Here is an 11,395-nt window from a genome sequence, read left to right as displayed (position 1 = left end):
TGTATAATAGTAACAGCAACTTTTTAAAAGCTTGCAGGAAAAAAAGAAGCCATGTTTAAATGAAGACATCTCTGCAATATAGCGAATTCCAACACCTATCCAGACATACTCTAGTAACAGTTATATTTAGTGTGATGATGACAAAGATGATAATTATTGAAACCTACACATTTCATTTTTCATCTCAAAACTCTTTTCATGACACAATATAGTAACATGTGGATTTATGAAGCAAATGTCCCCAAAATCCGTTACTAATTAATTTCTATATATTTTTGATAACACATTACATTTTAGCACAAGCGTTCACACATTTCCATACTTCTTCACATTATAAATTTTTCCAGTGAATAAACACTCTTCCTTCAACTTATCATCTAAACCTAAAATAGTTATTTCTTATTAGTTCAGTTTTGATGCAAGTCTCTAATATCTTCACACCCCAGCAACATTTCTATTTTCTAGTTGTACTTGAAAATTCACTTATGTTGCTTGATCATCTGATGCGATTCTACTAATCTTAGATTTTATTTTTTATCCCTATGACAACAAAAATAAATATAATATATCACTAATGCCGTCTCACACAATAAAATTTTTCATAAAATAATTCACCAATTGGTATTTATCTGAGATATCAATTATCATTCTTTCTATAAGAAATGAAGACTATTTCTACATATATGTATATGTATACATAAACATTTGTAATGTAGGCGTATATAGTAGTATCCATATGTATACACATGTATACATATGTAGACATAGACACACATATATATGCATACATACACATAAATGATCCCACTGGGCTATTGGTACCCAGTTGTCCCCCTGCATTAAAGAATTATCTCAGGATAGGCCTAGGAAATCCCAAGCTCACCCTAGCTGTTATTCACTCCATTTTTTTTTTTTCCTTGTTAAATAGTTGTTTATTGGAAAAAGTGGGCTGAGGAGGGGTCACTAGATTCACCAGAGAGCAACAATACCACACAAGTTAGGAGTGATGGGAGAGGTCAGCACAAAGCTCTGGGATCTCAGCCTCTTCCTGGACTGTGAGGGATGGCCTGGAGTGTTAGGGCATACCCAGGTGGAAGGCCTTGACTTAAGTTAGTAGGCATGGTTAGAGACAAAGAGAGACTCGCTGGCTGCAGCTCCTGACTTTCCACTTGGAGTATACTTGCCTTGAGCAGCTTGGCTGTTAGCCGTGGCCCGCTTAATATATTCCTCTTGGGCAGCCTTGACATTTTCTTTCTTTCCACCCCAGGTCTTAAGGGCAGATGCCTGCAGGGCTCGACCATAAGAAAAGGTCAGGGCCCATGGCTTATGCAAGGGGCAGGTATTGATGGCATTCAGATTGATGGAGGCATCTTCTTCACTCTGACCCCCAGAAAGAAAGGTGATACCGGTGACTGCAGGAGGCACACTCCGGCGAAGGGCAGTCACAGTTGCCATTGCAATCTCCTCATGTGAATACTTCTGGGTACAGGCATGGCCAGGGGTGACCATGTTAGGCTTCAGCAAGGTCCCTTCCAGATAGACGTGGTGGTCACTCAAAGCTTTGTAGACAGCAGCCAGGACCTTCTCAGTGACATACTGACAACGCTTCAGATCATGTTCTCCATCAGGGAGAATTTCTGGCTCCACGATGGGGACGATGCCATTCTGCTGGCAAATGCTGGCATATCGGGCCAGCACATTGGCATTCTCCATGATGGCAAGTGGAGAAGGCGTATTATCCCCAATCTTCAGTACACAACGCCACTTGGCAAAGTCAGCTCCATCCTTCTTATACTGGGCACAGCGCTCACTCAGCCCATCCAGACCTTGGGTGGTAGTCTCGCCATTGGTCCCTGCCAGGGGCACTACACCTTTGTCCACCTTGATGCCCACAATGCCACCCTTTGCCTTTATGACTTTGGGGAAAGGACGGCCATCATCAGCTTTCTGGTAGAGTGTCTCATGGAAAAGGATAACACCTCCAATACAGTTGTTCACGCGATCGTCTGCTGTCAGAAGCAACTGCCTGTAGAGGCGTCGATTTTCCTCTGTGTTCTCAGTTCCAATGGACTGCAGCCGCTTTGCAATGCTACCGGTAGACTCATCTGCTGCCAAGATTCCCTTGCCCGGAGCAACAATTCGGTGAGCTATATCAGACAGTTCTTTCTTTTGCTCCGGTGTCAACGCTGGGTGTTGGTAAGGCATGTTTTCCTTGGCTGTGCTGGTAGTTTCCGGCAGAAAGCAGACCGCTTACGGTCGAGAACCGAACTTCTGCCTATTCACTCCATTTAAGATCGGATGTTATTCAGGTGAAATATCAAGCTCTTTGTGGTTCTCAAAGATTTATTTTCTAGGTTGCCCTTTTCTCAATGCAAATGTCTACTCAATCTAGGCTTTTGGTCTGATTCAGCCCCGCCTCCCCCCCACAAAAGAAACTTTTCTCTTTTCCCTTCAAGCTTCAATTCAACATCAGCTTAGCCTGATGGAATTGATCAAAAAATGTGACTTGTTGGGACACATATCTCCAATCAGCCTCACAGAATTCAAAACAGCAACAACAGAATAAAACAAGAACAAAGTCAAAATATTTTAAAAATGCTACATGTGATATAGTTGAACCAAAGTCTCCTTCTAAGTAACTCCCAAGTATTCTTTATGCAGTCCTAAGTCCAAGGTTTCTAGGTCATACTTTAGGTGCTTAGTTTCAAATCCATCAGCTACAGCCTTTGGGAGCCAGCGAGTTTCCTCTTTCATCCTTTCCGCTCACCGTTCTTGCGGAAACCTCTGATCTTGCCTTCGGACCACTTTCTGTAATAGCTGCTCATAGGCTAAAACTCTATAAGATTCTTAATGCTCTTTTCAGTTGTTCACTGTTATTGGAGTGGTGCAATATACACGAGGACAGGTTCAGACATGGAGAAAGAAGGTCTTCTTGAGCTACTATTATTTTCTTAACCACCATACCTTGAAATTTACCCACCTGCATCCCACATCATTTCCACCCAAGCCATTCAGCTCTTTTCAGTATAGAAAATAGCTTGTAGCTTGGTGGCTACCCTCACACTCTGAAGCATTATGATGTGGTCACCCCAAAACAAGACGCATCCAGTCAATCATCTCTTATACACTTACGATCTGCTACAGTTATAAAAATCTCATTTCTAAATACTTTATTGAACTAGTTTTTTTTAATTAATCTTGTCTTCTCTTATTACCCTTTAGCTATTTAAAGCCAAAGACTTCTCCTACGTGGTATAAGCCCCAGCTGCTTCCAATCCCATTAGCAAGCAGACAATTTTGAGGAAATAAAAAGAAAATAGTTTCTCATTGGGAAAAATTTGGGGGCCCTTGTTCTTACTTTAAATGCTTTTGGCCTATTAAAAAATAACCTTAGTGCCTGAACTAACAGAGCTTTCAAGGTTAAGCTCAAGTTCTACCTTTTTTTGGTGAAGCCTTCCCTTATCACCCAACTCAAAATGATCTATCTCCACTCACAATTCATAAAAGAATTTAATCCCTGAACTACTCATTTAGCATTTATATTATACAATGTGATCTTTTCATGGGTATTCATATCTTACCTCCTCAATGACTGTAGGCATCCTGAAGGGAGGGAGTCTGTCATATTTCTCCATAGTGCGTCTGCAATTTGTTGTCTACCACAACCTAAAGAATATACTCAAACTCAAGTTAGTATTCAATTTTGTTTACTTGTGTTATTCTACCCCATATTGATAAACAAGGTAAATATTCACTTATTTCTTTCTTGGGAATTAAAAAAAATTGACTTGATTCTTTTTAGTGTCCAATAGCACACTTGTCCAATTGTTTGACAATGTTCATTTTGTTTTAGTAGAGGTGTAGAAAGCTTCTATCTTTCCTATCTCCAGCATGACAATTTTTTAACATCTCCTTGATGAAATTTCTTTTGACTGAGGTTTCCACCCACGTGAGATTAGTTGAATTTTTTTTTGTCATAGCTCTTTTTATGTTAGCTGTCAGAGCACAGTTATCCTGCTTTTCATTGCTTTCATACACTGTCTCCCTCATATCCATTTGGAAGTTTGGAAACTTTTTCTTTTCATCAAGGGTGGAAGCTCTTTTGAAGAGAGCACGTGTATCTTTGCTGTTTCTGGTGACTGATTTCTTCAGGTAAAATCAAACAGTTGAAAGAGTAAACATTGGAAATAAAAGATAAAGGAATGAAAATGATAAGTTTACATACCATTCTTCTAAATACAAATTATTTCACAATTCATGAATATTAACAAACAACTTTTCCATAGAATTTGGAAGTTTTTAAAAGTGTTTTGTATATTATCCTTAAAACAATTCTAGGATACAGGGCAATTAGTCAAGAATGATTTATTAAACATTTACTGTCATCCAGGAACTGTGTTAATGGCTGGAGATACAGAGAAAAACACAATCCCTGCCATCACGCATCCAAAAAACACCTCACTTATCATGACTGTTTTACAGATGAGGAAACCAAGGATCAATTGGTTGCTTTCCAAGGATCTCCACAGATAATAAGTATCCAGTGGGATTTGGAAATAGGGATTCCCGATCCCAAGTTTATCACAGTATACAATAATTTGGTGTTTCCTAAAGTTTTTTGGTCTCATTACCACTTTATACTCTTAAAAAATTATTAAGTACCTTAAGAGCTTTTGCTTACATTGGTTATTTCTATCAATATTTAATACATTAAAAAGGAAAATTAATAAGATTTTGATAAGATAAATAAGGTAAAACATTTTATGAAAATGCATCTATTTTCCAAAGAAAAAAATAATTTAATAAGAATAGTGGAATTATTTTATGCATTTTTGTAACTCTATTTAATGTATGACTTAATAGAAGACAGTTGAATTCTAATATCTACCTCTGCATTCAATATTCTATGACTTTTTTGTTGGAATATATGAAGAAAATCCACCCTCACACAAATATGTGGTTGGAAATAGTTGGATTGTTTTCATGGTTATGTCTTAGTATTATTATGATAATAGTTTTGACCTTGTGGATTCCCTGAAAGGCAGTAGGGAATCCCAGAGGTCTTCAGACCACACTTTGAAAACTACTGTAATACACTATAACGTGGAATGCATTTCAGGTTAGAAGTCTGTCATTCCACATTTATTATAATTCAGGTAAATGTCACGTAACAAGTGCGAGATATGGGAGCAGAATCTATGCCTTCTAAATTAAATTTGTGGGAATTATGTGAGGAAATAACCTCATTAATTAATTACTTTTCTCTCTAATTTATTTTCAGTGACTCCTTTGAGTTCTTAGTGAGTTGAAAAGGGAGTCAAACCATAACTCCACTATTTTCCCCAATCTATCTTATGGAGATTGGGAGGCCTTTAGAATATCTTTTTCAAGTCTTTTATGAATCTTCTAGTACTGCTCATCTATCTTACAAATGGAAGTTGAGATTTATATCATGTGCATGTTATTGAAAATCCCAGTGTACATTTGAATGGCCTCATATAGGCTGGTTAGGAATCTTGGTTGGATTAAAACATTTGGCTATGACATAAAAAATTTAGAGCCTCGGGGCAGCTAGGTGGTGCAGTGAGTAGAGCACCAACCCTGGAGTCAGGAGGACTTAAGTTCAAATCCAGCCTCAGACACTTGACACACTTACTAGCTGTGTGACCTTGAGCAAGTCACTTAACACCAATTGCCCTGCCTTCCCCCCTATGAAAAAAAAAAGGAAAAAAATTAAGAGCCTCAGAAGAAAATATATATGAGCTTACATGGATAATGGGAATTTTGTGCATATTCATGATAATAATTATCACAGCAAGAATAACTAGCATTTACATGGTGTTATAAGGTTTGCCAAACGTTTTATTTATATCGACTCATTTGATATTCTCCAAGTGCCTGAGACAAAATCACATACAGGAGAGAGCACTGAGTTGATTGCAAATGCTACTTTGATGGCTAGAGTGAATTTGGGTAAGATAAAATATCTATGTGTTTCAAGTTAGATAAGGGTTATGAGCTGCTTTGGCATTGGTGGAAGGGGTTTTCACTCTGGGAGTTTCCCATACTGACAGGATCATAACTCTCTGGTATTCAGGTACGATGTGATATAATACAAGAAAATAATGGACATTTAGAATTAAGGTTGCTGGTAGGAATATCACTGATCTCGGATATGCAAACAATAGCCCTCTGATGGGAGAAAGTGAATAGGAATTAAGAAACCTCTTGAGGATGAAAGAAGAGAGTGTAAAAGTTGGCTGCAAGCTTAACAAAACAAACAAAAAACAAACTAAAATGTTAGTAACTGGCCTCATTCCTTCCTATCTATCTGTCTATCATTCTATCTATCTATCTATCCATCTATCTATCTATCTTAGCAGATCTTGCCAGAAATTGTGCTAAGCACTTTGCAAATATTATCTCATTTGATCAAGGCAGCTGTTCGGCATTATGTGTGAGAAAACAACTGCCTAGGTGATAAGAGCTTTAAAAAATGTGAGTTGGTTGTGTTGGTATTTTACATAGTCTCCAATACTTCAGGGGAGCTATGGAGTACCAGTGAACTTCTTTTTAAATTTATTTATTTAATATATTTAGTATTCAGCATTGATTTTCACAAGAGTTTGAATTACAAATTTTCTCCCCATTTCTACCCTCCCACCCACTCCAAGATGGCGTATATTCTGGTTGCCCAGTTCCCCATTCAGCCCTCCCTTCTGTCACCCCACTCCCCTCCCATCCCCTTTTCCCTTCCTTTCTTGTAGGGCAAGATAAATTTCTACGCCCTATTGCCTGTGTATCTTATTTTCTAGTTGCATGCAAAAACTTTTTTTTTTGTTTTTGAACATCTGTTTGTAAAACTTTGAGTTCCAAATTCTCTCCCCTCTTCCCTTCGCACCCACCCTCCCTAAGAAGTCAAGCAATTCAGCATGGGCCACATATGTATCATTATGTATAACCCTTCCACAATACTCATGTTGTAAACACTAACTATATTTTGCTCCTTCCCCACCCATCCCCCTTTATTGAATTTTCTCCCTTGACCCTGTCCCCTTTTGAAAGTGTTTGTTTTTTATTACCTCCACCCCCATCTGCCCTCCCCTCCATCATCCCCCCTTTTTTATCTTCTTCCCTCTTCTTTCCTGTGGGGTAAGATACCCAATTGAGTATGTATGGTATTCCCTCCTCTGGTCAAATCTGATGTGAGCAAGATTCACTCATTCCCCCTCACCTGCCCTCTCCCCTCCTCCCACAGAACTGCTTCCTCTTACCACCTTTATGCGAGATAATCCACCCCATTCTATCTCTCCCTATATCCCTCTCTCAATATATTCCTTTCTCATCCCTTAATTTGATTTTCTTTCTTTTAGATATCTTCCCTTCATCTTCTACTCACCCTGTGCCTGCTCTCTCTCTCTCTCTCTGTATATATATATATATATATATATATATATGTATATATATATATACACATATATATATATGTGTGTGTGTGTGTGTGTGTGTATATATGTATATATATATACACACATACATATATACATACCTACACACTCACAGATATATATATATATGTGTGTATATATATATATATGTGTGTGTGTGTGTGTGTGTGTATATATATATATATATATATATATATATATATATATATATATATATATATGCATATTCCCTTCAGCTACCCTAATACTGAGGTCTCATGAATCATACATGTCATCTTTCCATGTAGGAATGTAAACAAAACAGTTCAACTTTAGTAAGTCCCTTGCAATTTATTTTTCTTGTTCTTTTTCTTGATTACCTTTTCATGCTTCTCTTGATTCTTGTGTTTGAAAGTCAAATTTTCTATTCAGTTCTGGTCTTTTCACTGAGAAAGCTTGAAAGTCCTCTATTTTATTAAAAATCCATATTTTATCTTGGAGCATGATACTCAGTTTTGCTGGGTAGGTGATTCTTGGTTTTAATTCTAGCTCCATTGACCTCCAGAATATCGTATTCCATCCAAGACCTTCGATCTCTTAATGTAGAAGCTTCCAGATCTTCGGTTATTCTGATTGTGTTTCCATAATACTCAAATTGTTTCTGTCCGGCTGCTTGCAGTGTTTTCTCCTTGATCTGGGAGCTCTGGAATTTGGCGACAATATTCCTAGGTGATTTTTTTTGGGATCTATTTGAGGAGGCGATCGATGGATTCTTCCAATTTGTATTTTGCCCAGTGGCTCTAGAATATCAGGGCAGTTGTCCTTGATAATTTCTTGAAAGATGATATCTAGGCTCTTTTTTTGATCAGGGCTTTCAGGTAGTCCAATAATTTTTAAATTATCTCTCCTGGATCTATTTTCCAGGTCAGTGGTTTTTCCAAGGAGATATTTCACATTGTCTTCCATTTTTTCATTCCTTTGGTTCTGTTTTATAATATCCTGATTTCTCATCAAGTCACTAGCTTCCACTTGCTCCAATCTAATTTTTAAGGTAGTATTTTCTTCAGTGGTCTTTTGGACCTCCTTTTCCATTTGGCTAATTCTGCCTTTCAAGGCATTCTTCTCCTCATTGGCTTTTTGGAGCTCTTTTGCCATTTGAGTTAGTCTGTTTTTTAAGGTGTTGTTTTCTTCAGTGTATTTTTCAATATTTTTTTGGGTCTGCTTTAGCAAGTCATTGACTTGTTTTTCATGGTTTTCTCGCATCCTTCTCATTTCTCTTCCCAGTTTTTCCTCTACTTCTCTAACTTGCTTTTCCACATCCTTTTTGAACTCTTCCATGGTCTGAGACCAGTTCATGTTTTTCTTGGAGGCTTTTGTTGTAGGCTCTTTGACTTTGTTAACTTCTTCTGGCTGTATGTTTTGGTCTTTTTTGTCACCAAAGAATGAATCCAAAGTCTGAAACTGAATATGGGTGTGTTTTTTGCTGCCTGGCCATATTCCTAGTCAACTAACTTGACCCTTGAGTTTTTCAGCGGGGTATGACTGCTTGTAGACTAAAGAGTTCTATGTTCCACGTTTGGGGGGGATGGGCCAGCTCTGCCACACCAGCACTCCTCCTTCCCCAAGAACCCCCAACCCGGACTGGACTTAGATCTTCAGCAGGTTCTTCACTCCTGCTCTGATCCACCACTTAATTCCTCCCACCAGGTGGGCCTGGGGCCGGAAGCAATTGTAGCTGAACTTCTGTAGCTGCCCTACCTCTGCTGCCCCGGGGGTGGTGGCTGAACCGAGAACTCCTTCCACTCCCGCAGCTTTTCCCACTAACCTTCTCCACTGTCTTTGGTGTTTGTGGGTTGAAAAGTCTGGGAACTGCCGCAGCTCACTGATTCAGGGCGCTAGGGCACACTCCGCCCGGCTCCTGGTCTGGTTGGTTCGTGCTGCTCATGCTGGGCTCTGCCCTGCTCCGCTCCCAGGTCCCAGCTCCGTGCAGGATAGACTTCACTGAGAGACCTTCCAGGCTGTCCTGGGCTGGAGCCCTGCTTCCCTCTGCTATTTTGTGGGTTCTGCAGTTCTAGAATTGGTTCAGAGCCATTTTTATAGGTTTTTGGAGGGACTTAGTGGGGAGCTCACGCTAGTCCCTGCTTTCCAGCTGCCATCTTGGCCAGAGATACAGACTTCTGAGTATTGTTGAGGTCATGGAACCATATGATGACATTAGGGGTGCTCAGGACCCCAAAATACCAACATGCCAGGTCCTGCTCACATGAATTCGACTCAAGCCTTCTACAGCCAAAGAGAAAAGCAAAGTTTATTAAAGATTCACCATATTGGGTAGAGTCTTAAGAAATCTCACCCTTTGTAACACTTGTTTTCACAAGCAGGTGAGACTCAGTCTGTTGAGCTAGATTGAATATGAACCACCAGTTAACTTTTGATGTCAGTACTCACTTTAAACGTTCATATTGGAACATATCCCTACTTTTTCATCATGCATATCTTATCAATGTGTCTTCTTATATGACATGAGAAATGTGACACTCAAAAATCATGAAGGGCTCTCCCTAGGTCTTTTAGTATTTTCTCAGTAACAATGCAGTATTAAATGTCCAGCTAGTATCCCTCACCATTGCTATATTAATAGCCTACTTCTTTCCAAATCATATATTTCCTAGAAGACTTCTCATGATACTTGGTGGAAGCAAGAAATCATTGATAAATATGCTAAAAATATTGATGACCCCCATAGTTCTACATTACTTTTCAAATCACTCACAAATGTTACTTTTCTTAGTTTGTAGTATTCCTAAACTGAACCACATCACATTTTCAAAAGAATATTTGAGTTTAAAAGATGGATTTTTTATTCAGTAAAAAAGTTTGGAATGGTTATAAGTGCTGCACAAATTCCCAAATGCTTTCCACCCTACTATCTTTCTTCCAATCAGTTCCTGGTCTGGTTCATTGTCTAGCTGCAGGATCTGTTCGATATCAATGGACTGATGGAATAATTCATAGACTGTCCATCCTACTGCATCTCATACTCTAGAAAAAAGGCATTTTTCATTTACTTGGTTTTTCCTTTATGGATTACCCTGCTAAGATCTTTTCAGTGGCTGTGGAGGTCATTAAGACTGTTTAGCATTCTGGGTCATGACACAAGCCCCATAATGTCATCTGCAAAGAGGAACATCTAGAGGACCTTACCCTCTATAGCAAGGGTTCACAATATTAGTTCTGTGAAATATATACATACATGCATATATACATATACAGATGCTAGATATTTTCTCTGATCCTCATGATCTCTTAAAACTCTGCAAAAGAGAAGTTAAGCACCAAAGGTAAATCAACTTCAACTGCCTCCATAGTGTAGGAAATGGCTTCTTAAACTGTTTCTAAATGTGACCCTTTTTTGCCCAAGAAGTTTTTACATGACCCCAGGTCTAGAAAACACATATACAAATCAAATATTTACTGATAATAAATCACAAAGAAATTTATTTTAAAATAATTATGTAGTATACATTTAATTTTACCATTTACTAAAGATGAAAGCGAATTTCATACTAATGAGATGGAAGTGCTTATTTATTTTACATTAAGAATTAAATCTTGGCAGAATATCTGATATTGCAGGACAGAGTACCTTCAACATTTTTCAGAGTTGATTGATATTTTCATTTTATGATTGTCAATGATGAGAACACCACTTCACATAGATACTTAGTACAAAATGGCATAAGTATGTTTACACCATTTCAGAAATTGTTGGAAATTCTTTTCTAATCCCAAGCCAAAATGCATTCATTGATTTTTAAGGAAATTCAAGTTTTAAACCTGTGCCACTTGATAACTTGGCAAATTCTTCTTAAACCTTTAATGGCAGATGACTGACATATTTTATTTCAATTGAGTATTGTTTAGGAACCCAACTTAGTTTTTTTTAGAATCAAAATTTGAAGAGAATT

The 11,395-nt window shown here is 38.2% G+C and overlaps 1 protein-coding gene across 1 annotated transcript; it reads right to left on the bottom strand.

Moving 5' to 3' along the window:
- Positions 1 to 903: 903 nt before the first annotated feature.
- On the bottom strand, positions 904 to 2,270 carry LOC118840287 (fructose-bisphosphate aldolase A-like). The gene has a single exon (XM_036747760.1). It carries the CDS (start codon positions 2,203 to 2,205, stop codon positions 1,111 to 1,113), a length of 1,095 nt encoding a protein of 364 aa, XP_036603655.1. The 5' UTR covers positions 2,206 to 2,270; the 3' UTR covers positions 904 to 1,110.
- Between the last annotated feature and the right edge of the window lie 9,125 nt (positions 2,271 to 11,395).

The sequence above is a fragment of the Trichosurus vulpecula genome, chromosome 2 (genome assembly GCF_011100635.1).
Source record: "Trichosurus vulpecula isolate mTriVul1 chromosome 2, mTriVul1.pri, whole genome shotgun sequence".
Taxonomy (NCBI): Eukaryota; Metazoa; Chordata; class Mammalia; order Diprotodontia; family Phalangeridae; genus Trichosurus; species Trichosurus vulpecula.
This window is presented reverse-complemented; position numbering and strand designations above follow the sequence as displayed.